This window comes from Erpetoichthys calabaricus, chromosome 18, assembly GCF_900747795.2.
Source record: "Erpetoichthys calabaricus chromosome 18, fErpCal1.3, whole genome shotgun sequence".
NCBI classification, from domain to species: domain Eukaryota; kingdom Metazoa; phylum Chordata; class Cladistia; order Polypteriformes; family Polypteridae; genus Erpetoichthys; species Erpetoichthys calabaricus.
This window is the reverse complement of record NC_041411.2, coordinates 25,371,599-25,394,919: the sequence shown is the minus strand read 5'-3', so window position 1 is coordinate 25,394,919 and position 23,321 is coordinate 25,371,599. Positions and strand designations below refer to the sequence as shown.

General features: G+C 39.8%; 1 protein-coding gene across 1 annotated transcript in view; it reads left to right on the top strand.

Moving 5' to 3' along the window:
* The window catches only part of dnah1 (dynein, axonemal, heavy chain 1), a 144,862-nt gene that overhangs the window by 63,428 nt on the left and 58,113 nt on the right, over positions 1-23,321 (top strand). The window contains exons 37-48 of the mRNA XM_051921101.1: positions 8,508-8,685; positions 10,946-11,140; positions 11,273-11,392; positions 13,035-13,193; positions 13,284-13,388; positions 13,959-14,099; positions 16,776-16,936; positions 17,013-17,170; positions 17,251-17,424; positions 18,849-19,027; positions 22,056-22,286; positions 22,402-22,598. Coding sequence (XP_051777061.1) covers positions 8,508-8,685; positions 10,946-11,140; positions 11,273-11,392; positions 13,035-13,193; positions 13,284-13,388; positions 13,959-14,099; positions 16,776-16,936; positions 17,013-17,170; positions 17,251-17,424; positions 18,849-19,027; positions 22,056-22,286; positions 22,402-22,598 — 1,998 coding nt within the window. The remainder of the gene's footprint in view (positions 1-8,507; positions 8,686-10,945; positions 11,141-11,272; positions 11,393-13,034; positions 13,194-13,283; positions 13,389-13,958; positions 14,100-16,775; positions 16,937-17,012; positions 17,171-17,250; positions 17,425-18,848; positions 19,028-22,055; positions 22,287-22,401; positions 22,599-23,321) is intronic.

The window sequence follows — 23,321 nt, the reverse complement described above, 5'->3', positions numbered from 1 at the left end:
TTTTTTTTTTAACCTTAATATCTTAACTTAAAAGCGCTGAAGATTATTTCAAGATTAAATATTGTTAATGAGAACATTTTCGGCAGATAGTATTAAGGATTTAACTGTAAAAGATATCTCTGTTTTAATTCTGTAACGCCGCTGCAGGGTGGGGTTTGTTTTGTTTTGGACGTGCTCTGTCTCTTCGTATGTCAGAGGACTGGAACATCGCGAAGTGGGGTCTAGCCTCATGTGGGGAGGCAAAATGGGGGGGTGGGGGGATAAAGGGGGGAGAGAAGGAGAGCAGGTTATATCTAATCTATTCTTATAATCCTTATAATTATAAATATCAATGCAGCAACAGGCTAACATGCAACAACTCCTGGGGAATCTTGAAACTAAGATTAAAACTGCCATATTACCAATTAAAACTATAAAATGACATTAAAAACTCAGAATCAATGTCTCCATGATGGGACAGTTAACTTTGTGAGCTGGAATGTTAAAGGCCTGAATCACGAATTAAAGAGAAAGAAAGTATGCTCTCACCTAACAGGCTTAAACGCTAAAATAGTATTTTTACAGGAGACCCACTTACTAACCAAGGATCAGTTCAGATTACAAAAAGACTGGACTGGCCAAATGTTCCATTCTAGCTTTATAAAGAAAACTAGAGGGGTGGGAATTCTCATACATAGAACAGTTCCTTTTGTAGCATCAGAGGTAGTGTCGGACCCTGAAGGGAGATATGTGATGGTCATGGGCAACTTATATAACAGTAAAATGATTTTGATAAATGTTTATGCACCCAATGTTGATGATAAGGAATTCATGCAAAATCTATTTGCATCCATTCCCAGTGTGAACACTCATAAAATTATAATGGCTGGGGACTTTAATTGTGTTTTAAATCCACTCTTAGATAGGACTCCTGTGACAGGGGGGACGACATCTAATACTGCAAAGATAATTACACAGTTTTTAAAGGATCACAACTTATCAGACCCCTGGAGGTTTCTTAACCCAAACTCAAGAACATATTCGTTCTACTCACCAGTGCATTATAGCTACTCAAGAATTGATTATTTTTTTATAGATAATAATTTCCTGCCTACAATTAAATTATGCAAATATGACACAATTGTTATCTCTGACCATGCCCCTCTAGTCTTGGAGCTAAAATCAATAAGCCCCTCGTACTCACCTCGCAGATGGCGTCTTAACCCTCTTTTATTGGCAGACGAGAACTGCACAGAATTTATATCCAAACAAATCAGCTTCTTCCTAGAGACAAACATGTCTACAGAGGTTTCTGCAGGAACACTCTGGGAAACTCTAAAGGCCTTCCTAAGAGGCCAGATTATTTCATATCTTTCCCATAGAAATAAATTAGAAACCAAGAAAGTGTCAGAGCTAAGAAATGAAATTACTAGAATAGATGAAGAACAAGCCAGGCGTCCAAGTGAAGCTCTTCACAGGAAAAGGCAGGCCTTGCATACAGAACTTAACATCTTAACAACTAAAGAAACTGAACAACTTATTTATAAGTCTAGACAGCATTACTATGAACACGGAGAAAAGCTAATAAGCTTTTAGCTCAACAAATTCATAAACAAGAAGTTCACAATGCAATACCAGTAATCACCAACAAGAATGGAGAAGAAATCATCGACCATAATAAAATAATGCACACATTTAGAGATTACTATAAGTCTTTATATTCCACTGAGCCCAAAGAAGACAACACGCAATCTAATGCATTTCTGGATAATTCACAAATACCACAAATAGATGCTTTAAGTGCTGAGGAACTAGATAAACCTCTAACGCTAACAGAATTACTAGACGCTATAAAGTCACTACAAAGCGGGAAATCATCAGGCCCTGATGGTTACCCCGTAGAGTTTTATAAGAAATTCTCCACTCAGCTAGCTCCACTCTTATTGGTAACATTTACAGAAGCTAAAGACCACCAAATACTACCTCAAACATTTCGACAAGCATTAATCACCGTCTTTCCTAAACAAAATAAGGACTTGTTACAATGTGCATCATATAGACCAATTTCACTCCTGAATAATGATGTTAAGATACTCTCAAAAATCCTAGCTAGAAGGATGGAGAAAGTGCTGCCCTCGGTAATATCACAAGATCAAACTGGATTTATTAAAGGCCGACATCTATCTTCAAATCTCCGACGCTTGTTTAATGTTATATATTCACCAGCAAAATCAAACACCCCAGAGATATTACTATCATTAGACGCAGAAAAGGCATTTGACATGATCGAATGGAATTACCTTTTCACTGCATTGGAGAAATTTGGGTTTGGCCCGAATATTTGTGCTTGGATTAAACTACTGTATACCAGTCCAGAAGCTTCAGTTTGTATTAATAAAATTTGCTCAGACTACTTTAAACTAGAACGTGGTACCAGACAAGGATGTCCCTTGTCGCCACTGTTGTTTGCAATCGCTATTGAACCACTGGCGGTTCACTGCCGAAATTCTCATCAGATAAAGGGGATTGTCAGAGAAGGACTGGAACAGAAAATTTCTCTATATGCAGATGATATGGTCTTATATATATCGGACCCAGAAAACACTGTCCCTGCTGTTTTAACAGCACTAACAGAATTTCAAAAGATATCTGGTCTTAGAATTAATCTGAATAAAAGTATACTCTTTCCAGTGAACTCACAAGCATATAATATTAAATTAGACACCCTACCTTTTACCATAGCAGATCAGTTTAAATACCTAGGGGTAAATATCACAAGTAAACATAAAGCTCTTTATCAACAAAATTTTGGCGTCTGTATGGAAAAAATTAAGCAAGACTTGCATAGATGGTCAACCCTTCATCTCACTCTAGCCGGAAGAATTAACATTGTTAAGATGAATATCCTTCCTAAACTTCTCTTTTTATTTCAAAACATTTCAATATATATCAATAAATCGTTTTTTAAACAGTTAGATTCAATAATAACCTCATTCATTTGGAACTCAAAACACCCACGTATCCGAAGAGCGACCCTACAAAGACCTCAGGCAGAAGGTGGCATGGCTTTACCTAATTTTCAGTTTTATTACTGGGCAGCAAACATACAAGCCATAAAAACCTGGACACAAATAAATGCACATACACAGGCTTGGTCTGCAATAGAGGTAAAATCCTGTAGTACTTCTTTATATTCCCTGCTCTGCTCTCCAATAAATGAAAGTTATCGCAAATATACTAATAACCCAATTGTGCTTTACTCACTCAGAATATGGAACCAAATTAGGAAGCATTTTAAGATGGAAAATCTTTTATCAGTGGCACCTTTGCAAGGGAACCACCTCTTTCAACCTTCGCAAGTATATCCAGTTTTTAATACCTGGAAAAGTTTTGGGATTAAAATGCTCAGAGATCTTTATATAGACAACATATTTACATCTTTTGAACAATTACGTTCAAAATTTAACCTCCCAGCTACACATTTCTTTTACTATCTTCAAATTAGAAATTTTGTTAAACAGAAATTGCCCGATTTCCCCCACCTTGCACCCTCCACAATGCTGGAAAAAATACTGCTCAATTCCGAGGAAACAAACACTATTTCCGCAATATATAAAATCTTATTAGAGTCCCTACCTTTCAAAGATCCAAGAGGACATTGGGAAGAAGATCTCTTAATCAATATATCAGAAAAGGAGTGGAAGGTAGCAAAGCAGAGAATTCACTCGAGTTCTATATGCGCAAAGCATAGAATTATTCAACTAAAAATTATATATCGAGCTCATCTGTCTCGCTTAAAACTGTCCAAAATGTTTCCAGGCCAGGATCCGACCTGCGAGCGCTGCAACCAAGCTCCTGCCTCACTGGGTCACATGTTCTGGGCCTGCACCAAACTAACATCATTTTGGACAAAGATTTTTAAGTGCCTCTCAGACAGCCTTAGTATCACAATCCCTCCTAACCCACTAACAGCTGTGTTTGGTGTCCTTCCAGATGGACTTGAATTGGAGAAGGACAAACAAACGGTGATTGCATTCACTACACTCTTGGCACGCAGACTTATTTTGTTAAATTGGAAGAATCCTAATTCTCCTCTTATAAGTCAGTGGGAAACTGATGTTTTATATTATTTGAAATTGGAAAAAATCAAATTTTCAGTTAGAGGATCTGTACAAAATTTTTTCAAAACTTGGCAGGATTTAATCAATATTATTTTAGAATAAGAGAATTAACTATTATTGTATTTAACTCCCTTCTCCATCTCTTATTTATATAGATATTTACTTCTCCCCTTCTTTTGTCTAATGTTGCCTTATTAAAAAGCTTAAAGAAATTTTCCTTTAGCTAAGCTCTCCTTCTCAGGGATGGGGTTTGATTTGTTTTCAAATTTGTTGGGTTATAAATGGATCTGTTTGTATGGAATGATTACAATGAAAATTAATAAAATAAAAATATAAAAAAAAAAAAAAAAAAAAAAAAAAAAAAAAAAAAAAAGGAGGGCGGTTCTTTTAAGTAGAGTCTGCAAACTGTTGGCACTGAGATGTGGCACCCGCTGCAGTATGCGTCCCTTATTTTTTTGTATTAAAAGTGGTAACCCTACCTGGCAGGTAACACTTATGTTTGGTCATGAAGTCGTCTAAAATCCGCCACGTGCCCTCTTTTAATTGCGAGAAGCAGATATATATAGCCAAATTCTCGCGCTTCGTTGTGGCGAAGTACTGCTTTTAATTTTTTAAGAAGAAAAGAAAACCTTTTTAAACGGATTGAAAATATACCAATAACAATTTGTTAAGGATCTGTTTTTTTGTGAACCTCGTTTTTCACAGCTGTCGCGCTACGGCGTGTGTTTCGTTTATTTGACAGTATGTAGATCGTGGTAATTACATTCATGGCATTCGTTTTCTGAATCACAATCTGACTGTATGGGTGGTTACCTGCCAGATTACGCTTGTGGTTGGTCAGGAAGTCGCCTTACATCCGCCACGTGCCCTCTTTCTGTTCCCAGAAGCTGATCATAGAGTGGTTTTAATAGTTTACTTTCAAGTAATGTAAAGAGTATGTGACACGTGTTTCTCCCTAATTCTGGGCTCATCAGGCATACACACTCACTGCATCCCCTCTCGTGAATCGAATCTCTATCATCAGCGCCAGAGTTGAAGCCCCTAACGTTGCGGTCAGCAAGTCGGCTAACATCCGCCATGTGCCGTCTTTCAGTTGCGAGAAGCAGATCATAGAATGGTTGAAACTGTTGCCCCTAACGTTGCGCCACGGCGTGTGGTTCGTTTATACCTCGTGTCTTCTCATTAAACTTTTATCTCGCGAATATGTTATTGCAATCCACAGCGGGAGCGTTTCTATAAACTTAATTTAAACTTACGTTTTACACCGTGCTTTGTTTCCCTTATGAACATGCTTGTATGCTTCACTCGCTCCCTTCTCAATTGTTTAATGAATTTTTTGCTCTTCGCTGTTTGCGGCTCTTCCTTCATTTCTCCCTACTGCGTTCTTTTATCTCGCGAATATGTTATTGCAATCCTTAACGGGAGCGTTTCAATAAACTTAATTTAAACTTACGTTTTACACTGTGCTTTGTTTCCCTTATGAAGATGCTTGTATGCTTCACTCGCTCCCTTCTCAATTGTGTAATGAATTTTTTGTTCTTCGCTGTTTGCGGCTCTTACTTCATTTCTCCCTACTGCATTCACAGTCTTTTCACGTGATTACGTGGGAGGCGTGATGACGTGACACTCAACTCCGCCTCCCACGGCCATCAAGCTGCCCTCCATTACAGTATATTGTCAAAAAAGAGGTTCCAGTTATGACCATTACGCGTTGAATTTCGAAATGAAACCTGCCTAACTTTTGTAAGTAAGCTATAAGGAATCAGCCTGCCAAATTTTAGCCTTCCACCTACACGGGAAGTTGGACAATTAGTGATGAGTGAGTGAGTGAGTGAGTGAGTCAGTCAGTCAGTCAGTCAGTCAGTCAGTCAGTCAGTCAGTCAGTCAGTCAGTCAGTCAGTCAGTCAGTCAGTCAGTCAGTGAGTCAGTGAGGGCTTTGCCTTTTATTAATTAGTATAGATTACCTGATCCTTGTGCTTGGGCAAATTGCCCTACTGCAGAATGAATTTGGGACAAATCCAACACCTCCCTGATTGCATTGCATAGTGTATGAGAATCTGCTTGTACTTCTCAGTATTAAGGACTCCATTAATTCTGACCAGATCACCAATTCCATTTATAGAAACGCAACCCTCATCTGTCTATTTTGGCCATTGTCTCCACCTCTTCACTGGACAAAAAACCTTCTGTGTGAGCCGAAAATTTCCAATTTTTTGTGAGTCCAGAGCACTATTCAGCACATCCAAGACAAGATGTAGAAAAAATCCTGGGTGCCTAAAGATAGTACCCCCTATATAGGAATGAGCCTTGCCATTGGAGCCTGTTTAACTTTTACATGAGAATAACAATTAATGACTATTTGTGCAAGAAATAGTTGAAATTCCCATAGCATTCTTATCTTTAAAATTTCAGGTCCATGACCTTTGAAACAACCAGTCTGTTATATGGAGAGCTCAGCCTGGGACCAACAGCCCTAAGAAATTAAGGATTGGAACAGGCCTTTCTATGTTTAGGATTATACCTTTAATTCAGGCATGTTCTTCTTGGCCCCACTATATGCCTTATTTAACATATTACAAACTTTCTTTGCCCACATTGACATACTTTCTTATGTGTCAACTTCTGCTTGATTTGGCCATATCACACAATGTCTCAGAGTTTTCTATCTGCTGAATCCAATCTAGGAAGCAAAATTTCACAGACACATGTCTTTTACCTCCATGCCTTAGTGGAAGCTCAAGTGACAGTAAAGCACAATTTCTTCAAGGCAAAAGTGATTAATTATCTATAGCTGGGTGACATCATGGTCAATGTGATCTTTCTCTAAATCAATTTTTAGACCTATTTTAAGATGTCTATTTATTGTGGCATAATTAGATTTCCTAGAAGCTCATAGTCTTCTAACAGACAGTTTTATATAAATTAGTCACTAATCAATTATTGTATTGAAACTAATGGAATAGCTAAACTCAAATTCCTTTAGAGTGTGAGGGTCCTTACCCGGCATGGATGCCCTTAGAATGGAAGGACCTGGGGAAAGAATGTCCGGAGCGCTAGATGTCAGTGAGCCCAGGTGCGGATCCCCGCGTGGGTGTCCACAAGGCATGCTGAGTATGGTATTTCTGGGGAAGAACCTTACTAGGTCCCCTGGGGGCTGCAGTGGGAGCTACGGGATTTGGGATTTCCTATTCTGTGGAGGAAGTAGTCAGTGACTGAGAGAGAGAAGACAAAGAGTGACTTATTGTGCTTTATTGTACTTGTGGCTGTGATTGTGGTGAGAAGTGCTTATAAGGAAGAGTTTGCCACAAATAAAGAGTCTTTGTACTTTGAACTTCTGTCCTGAGTGTGTTGGTGTTGGGAGAGCTAGAGTGTCCCCCTATTGTCCACAAGAGTCTTCAAATAATTTAAATTCACTCAACACAGAAAGGTTCCTTTCCCTAGTAAACAAATTTCAGACAAAGTGGGCAGCACAGCACCACACTTTAAACAGAACAAGACCCTGACAATAGAAAGTACATTTTGAAAATAATTGTCAAACAACACAAATAGAACAAAATGGTGCTCAAATGCTGCTAGACTCTGGCAGTCCACTTGTGGTATTTTACTCATAGCTTTGAATTCTCTTGGAGTTGTTTCATCACATCCACTTTCAGCATCACAGGATAGAAGACGAGGAAAATCAGTGAAGAATCTATGCAGTTGTGATAAAGTTTTATATAAAATAAAAATTAACCATCTTCAAGTCAAGTCATATTACGTGACAGAGTTTTTTTAAATGGAGGGGTTTAGGATAAAATACAGTATATATATATTTTTTTAACCTTACCCTAGTTGCTGTCTTCCATTCAATGGCATTAGGTTTCATTGCACCGGGCTGAAAATCACTGTTATTTGAGGTGAAACAGGCACTCTGGTGTTTTTGAGAATGCATGTTCCCTTCAGTTTTCCTCTCCCTGGTCTAATTGGTATTTCCTCAGTCTTCTCTGTGTGTGTGTGTGTGTGACTTTATTCCTTTCTAGTACTTCAATTCCAATATATGGATTTTCATGGCAAAAGACACATTGCTACACTCTACTTGTTCCCGAAAACTATTTAGTCACAGTCAGTATGTAGCAGCATTTGAACCAAAGCTCTTGCAAAAATGACACCCCAAGTGCACTCAGTAACTGAGTGTGAGATCTGCACATTAGTCTCTTTTCTTTCCTTGAAGTCCAGTTTCTTGGCCAGTAGAACTGCTAAACCAGCCCTTGCTGAAGATATCCATGTTTTGTAACCCAAGACCTTGCTTTTTTAATTGTTTTAAATATATTGCACTATATTCGTCTTAATGCATTTTAATAATATTTCTATTAAGAGTGATTTCATTTGGTGAGGTTACTTATTCTAATTCCTTCTTTGTCACCACAGGACGGATGGTATCCTCTCGTCTTTAATTCGCTTTGGTGCTGCCGCCACTGACACTGACAAGCGATGGTACATGTTCGATGGACCAGTCGACGCTGTTTGGATTGAAAACATGAACACGGTGCTGGATGATAACAAGAAGTTGTGCCTGAGCTCTGGAGAGATCATTAAACTCACAGAGGTGTGGACAACATCACATTACAAGGGAAAACACACTCAAGTGATTCCCTGCGTAGCTACATTCCCGTACATATTCAGAATTCTCATTTGTCCTGCTCATTTTACTGTTGTATCTTATATTCAAGTAGTAGCTACAGGCAAATAATGTATAATGTAATTTAAGTCTTTCCATTTTTCAGAACCTACATTTTCTGTTATGTATTCATAAGGAGCAAAACCTTATCCTGTCACATTAAGGCAGGAACCATCACAAAGCATATGCATACACACCTACAACTAAAAATGCGTTCTTGTCAGTCGAACTTCTGTAAGAAACCAATGGGATGTGACATGAAACCAATGTCCTTAGACAAAGCATGCAGATCCAGTAGTGACACAATAGATGGTGCAGTGGTAGTGCTGCTGCTTTGCAATAAGGAGACTGTGGAAGATTGTGGGTTCGCTTCCCGGTTCCTCCCTGTGTGGATAGCGCTTTGAGTACTGAGAAAAGCGCTATATAAATGTAATGAATTATTATTACTGCGGATTGGCCATAACTGTACTATACATGAAAAATGTGTGTTCTCAGAACATTCCAGAGCCCTGAAATTTCTGGTTTGTGCAAAACACTGTTTACAGTTGGTATTGAGTTTCACTTATGAACATAATGCCAGTAGGTGACATATCCACTGGAGACTAATGTATTGGCATTCACTTTAGTATTTTTTACCTGCTGATACCTGCATATGACACAACATGATTGTCAAATTTGGCATATTTCTGAATCTCTATGATACTGCAGTGCAGCATGAAATCTGGTCATTTTCACATCTTATACTGTGCATTTTTGTTTGATTCCTAGGTCTTAATCAACATAGAACCCCCGATGAAAGTGTGAAGTTTAACTTATTTGTCAAACTATTGACTAACTAAAAATATGCTCACTCGGTTGTTTTTATTTCATTCATTGTGGGAATGGTTCAGCTTGGTATTTATATTTTAGCTCAAGTCAATAATCCTGTCAGATTGTAATATTCAAATTTATGTTCCGGGGAATGGTGGGGAGCAGTTTCAGTATCCCACTGTTTCACATGTCAAAGAGTCTGTTCCCATCAGATCACATTACTCTGCCACTTCAACTGTTTTTCAGGTTTTTGCTTCTTCCAGGTTAAAATTTCCAGTTTACTTGTTAGTAAATTCAATCCTTCCAGATATCAGTATCTTGAAAAATGTGCTCTTGTCAGATTGCATTTAACTTGTCTTAGTTCTTAGGACTCGCTTCTAGGAATCAGAGTTCTGTTTCATTTCTTGATCTGTCCTGTTTCTCCCAGCATCCTGACTAGTCACTTCTAGAAGGTCTAGCAACCCCATACACTAAGAAAAAGTAGATGACAAAAAACATGTCTTTACGAAGGGGAGTCCCAAACAGAACTGAATAGTACAATGAATGTGGCAGTTATATAGGATATAACTGGAGAAAGTGATGTCATGATGGCCGGAACCAGAAGTGATGGCCTTAGACACAGGCGGGATTTCCTTTGGCTGATCTGTAGAGGAAAGAGATAAAGGGTTAGAGAACACTGCCATTCCCTACTCCTGTGTGTAATTACATTTATTTGAACCTTTAGGCTGCCTCCCACATGTGTGACATCTATCTATCTATCTATCTATCTATCTATCTATCTATCTATCTATCTATCTATCTATCTATCTATCTATCTATCTATCTATCTATCTATCTATCTATCTATCTATCTATCTATCTATCTATCTATCTATCTATCTATCTATCTATCTATCTATCTATCTATCTATCTATCTATCTATCTATCTATCTATCTATCTATCTATCTATCTATCTATCTATCTATCTATCTATCTATCTATCTATCTATCTATCTATCTATCTATCTATCTATCTATCTATCTATCTATCTATCTATCTATCTATCTATCTATGTATGTATGTATGTCAGATGCTCTGATCTTGTCAGAGCTCCAGTTGTTTCATTCCTAAAAGTCTAGAACTGTTGAATCACAATATTCATTTCATTTCCTTACCCCAATTAATCTTTTTAAGAATTCTGATAACCAGAATATCAACCTTTTTTTAACCCAATTTGAACTGTGCAGAACTTACATTTTCAGTGTGTTTAGAAAATGGATTGATGCATCATGAAGTTCTGAGCAAAATGTTTGGTTCTCTGTTTTCTTTTTTTTTTAAACTGTTGACATGTTCACTAACATCCCACTTCTTCTTCTCTGCTCTGCTTTTATTCCAGTACATGACAATGATGTTCGAGGTGCAGGATCTGGCAGTGGCATCTCCTGCAACTGTGTCCCGATGTGGAATGGTTTACCTTGAGCCAAGTATCCTGGGCTTGAAGCCGTTCACCGAATGCTGGCTGAGGACCATCCCTCCAGCCATCAAACCACACACAGAGAAACTCACTTCTCTTTTCAATGCCTTTCTTGAGGTATTGTACCCACTTGGCTTCCTCCATAAAGTTACAGTCTTATAACTGAGTGGTTTACTGATAAATGATTGATTTAATGAAACTGGCATACTTATTTAAACATTACATCTTTTCTTTTATGCTTACTTTTAGGATTCAGTTAGTTTTATTCGCAGTTCAGTGAAGGAAGTCGTCACATCGACAGACAGCAATCTTACATGCAGCCTTCTCAAGCTCATGGACTGCTTCTTCAACCCTTTCATTCATAAAGAGGTACAGCCAAAGCAAATACTTAAACGATAGGTTTGGCATTTGTCAAGTCAAACTTTTTTTTATACAATCATGGTAAATATTAATTTTCTTGCGTGTGAAACTATGTTTTGAATTAAGCTTTTTATAGCATTTTTATAAGATTTGGTGGCTAGGTTTTTGGTTGAAGGGTTCTAATCTTGCCAGATTTTCAGTGTCCTTCAGCTTCACCTCTAGAGAGCTCATCAAGGTATAACATGCTAACCTGTCAGGTCTGATCCTTTCAGATCTCATTATTCTATAATATGTTTTCTATCTGCATTACAGCTTTATTCTGATATAGACTGATAAAAAAAATCATTTTTTTTAAATTTTATTGATTTTAATGTAATCATTCCATACAAATAGATAATTGTTTACAAAAATTAGGATTGAAAACAAATCAACTCCCACCCCTAAAAAAGAGAGCAAGGCCAATGGAGTAAACTTAAAGCTAGTAAAAATAAATAAATTGATGAGTTTAATAAGCGGATAAAGATAAATGGAGAAGAAAAAGAAATGAGAAGAGAATCTACTTCCTCAGTGCTTTAAGCGGCTATTCTAAAATGTTATTGATTAGATCCTGCCAGGTTTTTGAAGAAGTTCTGCACAGATCCTCTAAGTGAGAATTAGATTTTTTCCAATTTCAAATATTATAAAACATCAGTTACCCACTGACTTAACAAATCACAGTTTGTTTGTCCTTCTCCACTTTAAGCTCATGTGGAAGAACACCAAACACAGCTGTTATTGGGTTAGGAGGGATTGTGACACCAAGGCTGTCTGAAAGGCACTTAAAGATTTTTGTCCAGAATGATGTTACTTTCATAAGTTCTGGACTGAAATTTCAAAGTAAACAAATGAAAGAAAAAGGGAAACAGGAAATAACAACCTCTGTGAAAATTAATTTGAGTTCTCTTAGAGTCCTTCAGTGTTTTATGTGACCACCTCTTGCAGCCGCTACTGTTTGACACTACTAATGCCTAGACCATGACCCAATGGGCCTCCGAGGATGTAATTGTGGGATGTTACCACATTCCTGAAGAAAGGCATTAATAGGGAAAGGGTCACTTTTCCGGATGTTGCCATCCACAGAATACAAAGGTGTTTTATGGCGTTTAGTCAGAAAAGAAGTCGGGCCAAAACAGCAACTGCACAGCAGCATTGATTCCTCAGCATACCTGTGACCATAACAGCTGTGTGTGGTCTGGCATTGTCAGACATCTTGCCAACTACATTAAATTATCTATCTCTATCTCTCTAATCCTGCCAACTACACTAAATTAACTATCTAACTATCCTGTATATACAGTATATGTATTTGTCATGTCATGTTATTATGGGTTATGGAATGTAGATTGATAGCCAAAAATGGCAAATATTTCCATTTAAAATTAAACCTACAATACAATAAAGTGTGCAGAACTTGAAGGAGTTGGAATAGTTTCTGAATGCACTGTATATACATATACATAAACTATATGGCCTGTTGTATTACTCGTGAGAATCATTTGCTCAGATTTTTGCTGTGCACCTGATTGGTAAATTATGCTTAGCTACTGTGCCATTGCTTCCACCAAACAGTATAAATCTCCACCAACAGTGAGTGTTTTCTGATGTTTTCCAGGGAGAGAAGCCGTTCCCAGTACACAAGCTGTCTCGTATCCATGAGCTCATAGAACCATGGTTCATCTTCTCGCTGGTCTGGAGTGTAGGAGCGACTGGAGATGAACAGAGCTGGGTTAAATTTAGCGAATGGCTAAGAAAAAAGATGACCATGGAGCAGGTAGGGTGAAAGAGACAAAACCTGATGACCTGACAGCACATGTCTTGAGTTCAAATGCTGTAAATTGAAATCTATTTTTTTATTTTCCAGATAAAATTGTGCTTCCCTGAAGATGGACTTGTTTACGATTACAGACTGGATGATGCCCGAATTAGCCACTTGAGTGAAGAAGAGGAGGAGGAAGAGGAAAGAAAAGTAAGCCTAGCCCAAAGACCTTAATGAGATATTACATACTGGCCCGGGGAGCAACTATTCCAAAACTGGGCAAGGGGAATTTTAAAGTATTACTGGGAGAAAATGGGACTGGGCACACTGGTTATTAGACTACCCTTGCAGCACTAGGAGTGCCTACTGTGATTAGCAAAAATGGGAATGGGTATGAGGCTCCTTCAGATATATACTTGGCTGTAAAGAGTGCCAGTTTTGATTATTAGCAAGTGGGTATGGACTCGTCTCACTCTGGGCAGTGCCATGTGTGACTGTCAGGAAATCAAAGAGGTCTATCCAACTGTAGATTAAAGACAGACAGAGTGACGCAGCTTTCACAGTACATTCAGATGAAGGTATAGCCAGGTATGATGACCAAGAAGTGGGAATGGATACATCTCATCTAAATCCCACGTGGAATCCTAGGAGTGCCAGGTGTGATTGCTATGTAAATTAAATAAATGCGGAGAATTGCCACATATCCTTTTTACCTGACATGGTGTCTCTGCTGAATTCCTAAAAATCGACCAACTCATGATGTTTTATTTTGTTGTTCAGATACGCTGGGTGAGCTGGATGGCATCTGCTCCAAAAGTGGTGATCACACCAGAAACAAGCTATTCTGATATCATTGTGCCAACCCAGGACACCATTCGCATGTCCCATCTGATGGATATGCTACTCACCAACAAAAAACCGGTGTGTACAGTTGCATTTTATAAATCTCTATCTGTCTTAATGCCATTTTTTACACCAACATGTAAATGATGTCTACTGGTTCTCCTCCAGCAAGAAACCCCGATCCAGACTGTATACAGAGGCTCTGTTCTGATTATATTTTACTTGAGTATGGCTTAGCACTGGTACAGTGGTAAGAGAAAATAAGTGAACCCTTTGGAAATGACCATATTTATATGAATTTGTGTTAAAGTACAGTCTGATCTTCATCTAAGTTACAACAATGAATACAGTCTAGTTTATCTAGTAACAAATGAATTGTTATGTTGTTTTTGTGCATATTGAATACGTCATTCAAACAGTCACAGTGTATGTTGCAAAAAAGTGTGTGGACCCCTAGGTTGATGACAAAAGCTAACTAGGGTCCGGAGTTAGCAAACTTGGGAGTCCAATCAATGAAATGAGATTGATGGTGTGGTTTAGAGCTACTTTGGCCTGTAAAAAATACTCAAAACATTTTGAATTTGTTATTCACAAGAAGCATCAGCTGATGTGAAGTACACCTCCTGAACTAGAGGACTCGGAAGATCTATAATTGAAAGTTGTTGTTTTGCCTAAAGCTGTAAAGGGTTACAAAGCAATTTTAAAGAGCATAAATATTCATTAGTCCACATTGGAGAGAGTGTGTAGAAACAGAGATGATTTAATATGGTGGCTATACTCCCTAGAAGAAGGAGCCCAGTCCAGATGATTTGAAAGGCGCAACTGAAAATGCTTAGTGAAGTAAAGAACCCTGGGATAACAACTAAAGGGCTTGAAGGAATCATTGGAACAGGTGAACATCAATGTATAAAACATTGAACAAGCATGGTGTCAGTGAGAAGACACCAAGGAGGAAGCCACTGCTTTCCAAATGAAAAACATCAGTGCATGCCTGAAGTTTGACAAAGACCACCTTGACACTCCACAATGTTACTGAGAAAATGTTTTATGGACTGATTAAACTCTGGTTGAATTGTTCCAAAAGAATAAGCAGCAATACATATGGAATTTAAAGGTCACAACATACCAATGATGAAGTATGATGGAACGAGCATCATGATTTGAGGCTGCTTTGCTACCCTGGGGCCAGGACAGCTTGCCATCATCAAGGTACAAATGCATTCCCAGGTTTATCAAGGTATCCTAGAGGATAATGTCAAGGTGGCTGTCTGCCAGGTGAAGCTCAGTACAAACTGGGTGATAAAGCAGAACAATGACCCTGAACACTAAAGTAAATCTACTACAGCATGTTTTCAGAAAAAGAAAATCTGCCTTTTATAGTGGCCCAGCAAGAGCCCAACAGAAGTACTGTGGAATGACCTCAAGAGAGCCATTCACACCAGACATCCTAAAAATATGGCTGAGCTGAAGATGTCCTTTAAGAATGGTCAACAATTCCTCCTGAACATTGTGCAGGTCTGATCTGCAGCTACTGGAAGTGGTTGTTGGAGATTATTGCTGCCAAAGGAGGTTAGACCAGTTAATAAATCCAAGGGTTCACTTACTTTTCCATAGCACACTGGATATCTGATGTGTGTGTTCAATTAAGACATGAAATATTATAATTGTTTGTGTGTTGTCATGGGAGGCAGCTAAAGGGCTCAAATGAGAATAATTCCATGCCGGACCAGGGGTGCAAGAGTGCATTGACTCTTTCTCTCTTATTTCTGCAGACCAGTTATGGGAAATTCCGCCTAGGCCCGATGACACCACTTCGGGTTCCAGTCCCGATGACAACGCTGTCAAATGAAACACAAACACCCCAAAAAGGTTTGGGGCAGCAATACCATGTAATGGAAGTTTGGTTCAAAACAAACAAATCGGTGAAATCTTTTCAGAACTAAGTCCAAGAGAGAACTGATTTAGGCAAGACAAAATGGTGGTTTTAAAGTAGGGCAGAGGAAGTGATATCATCGGAACTGGAAGTGGCGTCATCAGGATTGGAAGTGATGTCATCAGGCCCAATGCGGAATTTCCCGTTAACTGGTCTGCAGAAGAAAGAGAGAGAGGGTTAGTGCACCGCGGCACCCCCTGATCCGGCATGGAATTACCGCCATTTGAGCCCTTCAGCTGCCTCCCATGCACACATGTGTGACAGTGTTAGTAGCTTATTGTTTGTCTATACTTGTGACTTAGATAAAGATCAATTCACATTTTATGACCAGTTAATGCAGAAGGCCAGGTATTTCCAAAGGGTTCGCATTCTTTTTCTTGCCACTGTATACTGTTAAGAAAAACCTGATCTCAACCTTCAACAAAAAGGTGGCCATTTATGAAACCTTCTAGTTTACTTAGACTTTACTATCGGCTTGATGTGGAGGTGCTTTTATACCTTACATTTATTAAGGTAAGCAAAATAACTGTTCTGACTCCTGCTAATGCTCCATTGTTTTTACCATTTTGCCCATTTCGGTGGAGAGATCTCAAAGGATCCTCTGAAGAAAAGGGTGCTGGGCAGCTGATGAGTCAGTGCTGAAGACATATAGGTCTGTAAGGTCAATTCACTTGAGGACTGCTGCCAAGTATGGTGGTTTCATCAAGGATCGAAGAGGTTGAAATAAAGGGTTAAAATTAGAGTATTAATGCTAAGACACAGGTCACACTTTAGGAGATTTTGTCATTTGTATGTTTTCAACTTGTATGTTTCCCTCTCAGATACTTTGTGTAGGACCAACAGGAACAGGAAAGACATTAACTATTTCTGACAAACTGCTGAAAAATATGCCCCAGGAGTATGTGACACACTTCCTGATGTTCTCAGCCCGCACTTCAGCCAATCAGACACAGGATTTTATTGACAGCAAACTGGATAAGAGGCAGGTGTCAGGTCTTAACCACTCTTTTCATAATGGGCAAACTGGTCGCCATGACATGATTTATTTCTTGTTCTAGACGTAAGGGCATCTTTGGTCCCCCTCTTGGAAATTACTTTATATTCTTCATCGATGACCTCAACATGCCTGCTTTGGAGACGTATGGGGCTCAACCTCCTATTGAACTGCTGAGACAGTGGCTAGATCACAGTGGCTGGTACGATCGCAAGCAGATTGGTGAGTCTACTGCCATGGGCTGCACAATGACACGACAGCCTTATGAGTTTCTAATGACCTCTTTGGTTTTTATTCAACAGGAACCTTCAAGCAGCTGGTCGATATCAACTTTGCTTGCGCCATGGGGCCTCCAGGTGGTGGACGAAACCCTATCACAGCACGCTTTTCTCGCCATTTTAATTACCTTTCTTTCACAGAGATGAATGACAACAGCAAGAATAAGATTTTCTCTACCATCCTAGAGAGCTGGACAAGTAAGTAGAGAGGAGGAATCCATTTGCTTAAATTTACTGTCAGTCCTCTTAATTAACCATCAGATGTCCATATTTTGAGCGCTTATTTGACCGTCTCTCTATTAAACTCTTTTCTTTTTCTATTTTCTCCCATCCCTATTATTTTTTAGCATTTAATTAGCAATAAGATATTTTATCAAAAATAGAAGACATATTTTAGAGTCATTTCATTGCTTTATGCTCTCTAGAGGTGGCCATATAGCCTAACTGTTCCTGCAGAATTCTGGCTCAAATCTTGTCTCAGCTATGCTCTAATAACTTTATTATGCAGTTTATAGTGCCTTTCTACACTCACTGGCTACATTATTAGGTACACCTTGCAAGTACCGGCCACTTTATTAGGTACACTTTGCTAGTATACGTTTGATAGCAACCCCTTTTCCCTTCAGAACTACCATAATTCTTTGTGGCATTGATTCAACAAGATGCTGGAAACATTCCTCAAGGATTTTGGTCTATATTGACATGGTAGCATCATGCAGTTACTGCAGATTTGTTGGTTGCACATCCATGATGTGAATCTCCCATTCCACCACATCCCAGAGTTGCTCAATTGGATTGAGATCTGGTGACTTTGGAGGCCATTTAAGTACAGTGAACTCATTGTGATGTTCAACAATTCGCTGCTCACTGGATATTTTCCCATTTTCAGACCATTCTCTGTAAACCCTAGAGATGGTTCTGCGTGAAAATTCCAGTAGATCAGCAGTTTCTGAAATACTCAGAGCAGTCCGTCTGGCACCAACAACCAATGCCAATTTCAAAGTCACTTCAATCACCTTTCGTCCCCATTCTGATGCTCAGTTTGAACTTCAGCAGGTCGTCTTGATGATGTCTATAGGCCTAAATGCATTGAGTTGCTGCCATGTGATTGGCTGATTTGATATTTGCATTAACAATCAGTTCTACCTAATAAAGTAGCCAGTAAGTATATATCATATACAATTACTATCATTATGATGCATTTTTTTTTACATATTATAATTAGAGTGTGAGTAGGATTAGTGAGTCAGTGAGGGACACACTGTGTGCCCATTGTAAGAGTTAAATTATTAGGCTTTTACTGTATGGTTTAGAGTCTCTGCTCCCTTTGTACACCTGAGTCAGGTCATTTCACAGCATTACTTTTGAGAAAATCCCATTTCAGGTAACCATTGCATCCCAGTATTCTTCAGAGACAGCCACAGTGTTCACTAACGGCAGCTTCACCCCAGATCAGCCATTAACCTGCTGTGTCACCTCATGCTGATTGCTTTGTGTGGTTTCTGTGATGTGTCTTTGGACCCAAGGAGACGCCAGCAATCTTCAAAAGTCTTTTCTCTGTTATTCGTGTGTTCAGTCTTAAGAGGTGCAAGTTCTCATCTTTTAATCCTATTGTGTCACAGCTTCTGTCCCAGGTATCCAGCCTCTTACTCAGCCTCTCGTCAGTGCCACCATCAAGGTTTACTCCACCATCTGCTCCCAGCTTCTTCCTACACCAGCAAAATCCCATTACACCTTCAACCTTCGGGACCTTTCCAAAGTCTTCCAGGGAATACTCATGGCAGAGTCTTCCAAAACCTCGGTATGTGGACACTTGCACTCAAGTTCAAGTTTATTGTCGAGTGCACATAGTACAATGACATTCTTATGTGCATATCTCCTCAGAACAGTGATGGTTATACAATACTAAAAGTGCCCCCACACACACACACACACAAATGCCAGTTGAACCTCAGTGCCTCATAGTGCATGGCACAGTTTGTAGTGAGCTCATAACATCGAATAGCAGAGAGTGGAGAGCCTGTGTCTGTCTAGCTTTATACCTCTGGAAGACTTGGTTTAGCATTCTTATTTGCATTGAATTGCCATGGTGGAAGGTACATGCAGTCCACTGTAACCAATTATTTTAAAACATGCGTTTTTACGGCCGATTCTTCTCTTCTTAAAGGTCTATCATAACTCTTGACTGAATTATCATCTGTTGTCAGCCTTTTCCTGAGGAAACATGTTGATTTTGATTGCTGCATATCCATCCATCCATCCTCTTCCGCTTATCCGAGATCGGGTCGCAGGGGCAGCAGCTTGAGCAGAGATGCCCAGTCTTCCCTCTCCCCGGCCACTTCTTCTAGCACTTCTGGGGGATTCCCAAGGCGGTCCCAGGCCAGCTGGGAGACATAGTCCCTCCAGCATGTCCTGGGTCTTCCCCGGGGCCTCCTCCCGGTTAGACATGCCCGGAACACCTCACCAGGGAGGAGTCCAGGAGGCATCCTGATCAGATGCCCAAGCCACCTCATCTGACTCCTCTCGATGCGGAGGAGCAGCGGCTCTACTCTGAGCCCCTCCCGGATGACTGAGCTTCTCACCCTATCTTTAAGGGAAAGCCCAGACACCCTGCGGAGGAAACTCATTTCAGCCGCTTGTATTCGCGATCTCGTTCTTTCAGTCTCTACCCATAGCTCATGACCATAGGTGAGGGTAAGAGCGTAGATCGACTGGTAAATTGAGAGCTTTGCCTTGCGGCTCTGCTCCTTTTTCACCACAACAGACCGATGCAGAGCCCGCATTACTGCGGACGCCGCACCGATCCGCCTGTCGATCTCACACTCCATTCTTCTCTCACTCGTGAACAAGATCTAGAGATACTTGAACTCCTCCACTTGGGGCAGGATCTCGCTACCAACCTTGAGAGGGCACTCCACCCTTTTCCGGCTCAGGACCATGGTCTCGGATTTGGAGGTGCTGATTCCCATCCCAGCTGCTTCACACTCAGCTGCGAACCGATCCAGAGAGAGATGAAGATCACGGCCTAATGTAGCAAACAGGACAACATCATCTGCAAATGTTGTTGAAAGATTGCTGCATAATTCCATTCTTTAAGGTTGAGGGACAAATTACACTTGAGTATCATTAAAAAGTATGGGTGTCACACTTTATATTTGCTTAATTTCTTTTCAGAGATATGGGGAATAAACATCTAATTCATCAAAAGCTTCATCAGTAGATGGAGCCTATTCAGAGGAGGTGCACCTGAAGGCTTCCACTAGTGAGGCTACGAGTGCTTCACCCTACACAAAAATGGGCCTTGAACTCCAAGTTTTAAAAAAATATATCATAGAATTGTTCTGCCTCAAAAGAGACAGAGGTAGTTTTACAGTAAAGGGTTCAAAAGACGAAAGCAAGATCAAAGAGAAGCCAAAGTCATAGCCAAAAAACGCATTTACAACACTAAGCAGAAATAAAGACCCAAATGCCAGAAAGAATGTTCAATTACCTGCACATATCAGCAGTACACAGAGTTGGCTGTGCAGAAGATACTACAAGGAGCAGCCTTCACTATCACACAAAGGGAGTATGTTTATATATCATCATCATCAGTAGATGGATTGGTAGATAGATGGATGGATGTAGGAAATGTGTCCAGTTTTCTAGTTTCGCCTTAATTGTAGTTACATAGTCACTGATGCTGCAACTCCTCGTGACATATACAAGATCTTGTTATTTTTGGTGTTCTAACATGCAGAGTGCTGAGTATTATTATGAGTGCCAGAACAATCAGGAAATGAATGAGAAGTGAGAAATTGAAGTCAAAAGACAAGCCCGGAGATGCCAAAATAGGAATGAGTAACAAAAATTAAAGAACAAAACTCAAATTGAAGGTTAGATGCAAAAGATGGTCCTAACCAAAACACAAAATCCTAACAGGGCCTACTTGGAAAGGAAGCTCATCATTGCTCTGAAGATCAAAAGGTATTGCATCCACCATGGAGGTAACATAGAGTGCAGTCAACGCTATATTTATTGTAGCTTCTGTTACATCATTGGTGTTATGTCACATGATCTTCAAAATGGCATTGCATAAAGAAAAAATTAAACACTAATAAAAACAACCTTTAAAATTGCAAAGCAAAATGTGAAAATAATATTAGGAATTAAATCCTTGTAATAAAAAAAACACAAAAGGGACAAAAATAAACACATTTAAACCAACGTTAATACCACATTTGGCAAATGTCTTTATTATGAGCTTTTGATGTCCAGTGCAATTCTAAAACTGCAGCTCACCCCAAGTGTTGAGCGATGGACTCAGGCAGCCAGAACTGCTTCTTTCTTTCTGTTAACTCTTTATAGCCTCTGTGATAAGTAAAAAGCACAGAGACACAGGTTAAGTGTTGGGGAGCCTCCCCGTATACTGGTTTCAGGTTCCAGTACAGTCAAACGGTCCTAAACCAACTCAAACATTTCACAGCAAACAAAAAAAATGCTCCGACTTATATGGAGGCTATACAGGAAGCAGATAATAGAAGGTAGCAGTGGCCGGAGATGACGTCAGTAGCAGAGGGACGGAACCGAGGACATTAGAAAGGGACCGGAAGTGAGGTATATTCTTGGAGCCGGAAGAGGAGTCTTCTTATTATTGTCGGGATGGTGGTGGATTGGAGTGTTCTGTCGGTTAGGAATGCTTTTTTATTCTGATGCTTTTCTGTGGATGGAAGGAGAGAGAAGCATTAGTGCCCCGTTCCAGTTCCCCCTCTGTTGGTTTTCCACGTGCCATCGAGCCTTTTGACTGTCCCCTAATCGCACGTGCGTGACACCTGTATTCTCTTTGCCAGACAGTTCCCCTCCTCTTGAGACTTTGGTACCATGAGAGCTGCCGGGTGTTTCAGGACCGCCTGGTCAATAAGGAGGACCGGGACTGGTTTGATGAGCTCATGGAATCCAAGATGCGAGACTTTGGTGTAACTTATGAAGAAGTTGTACCCAGTAAGCCAGTCATATTTGGAGACTTCATAATGCCAGGAGCAGAAAACAAAGTGTATCAGTACATTGAAGATAAGGATAAGGTAGGCTAATAAGTTTTAAATGCAGGACATTTTCTAAACAAGCTTAGTTCTTGCATTTTGCCAATTTTTTATTTTTTCTATGTACAATTGCAGTTACTGTTTATTTGTTTTCCAGCTGGCACGTGTGATTGAAGAATACATGGAAGATTTCAACCAGATCAGTACCAGCAAAATGAAGCTTGTGCTGTTCATGGATGCTGTCGAGCACATATGCCGCATTAGCCGCATCCTTCGACAGCCTCTGGGAAATGCTCTTCTTCTGGGTGTGGGGGGCAGCGGAAGGCAGTCTCTCACCAAACTGGCCTCACATATGTAAGATGCTTTGTTTCCTTGTGCTTTAAACTAAGATGGTGTGAATGCAAAGGAGAGGTGTTGTTCAGTTCAGGGAGATTCACCAAGCTGTAAAGCAAACAAATGCCTTGTGCAAATTACTAGTGTTATGTGATGGCTTTACATAAAGCCCCATTTTTAAACATCTCAAGTGTGTGATACGGTTCTTGAGTTAATCACTACAGACAGGAAAAGGCTTTGTGTAGTTCCAAAGTGTCATGTGAGGTCTTTGTTGCAAATCCCAAGTTTGAAGTGAGGGTATTACCACTGTCAGGTGTAGTCATCTAAAAATCATTCGTGGGATGCAAGGAGTCAGGATCTTGTGTAACAAAACTAATTTTTGGTGAGAAGCTTGTGGAAATCACTTGTAAGGGGTGGAGGCCTTGTGGAAATCACAAATACCAAGTGACAGAACTGTAGAGATTGCTAATGTCAAGTAAATGGAAGTCATTTAACAGCAAATGAGAGCGGTGTTTAGGCATTATGTGCGAAGTGATGGTTGTACATGTGGTTGAGTGTAAGTCTTGCACAATTCCCCAATGTTATGATTTATTTCACAAAGGGGCCAAAGTGGTGTGAGGCCTGCAGAAACAGCCAAAAACAGCCAGAGAAGCAGATTAGAATTCCACCAGCCTATTCAGAGGAGATGCACCTGAAGGCTTCCACTAGAGAGGCTACGAGTGCTTCGGCCTACACAAAAATGGG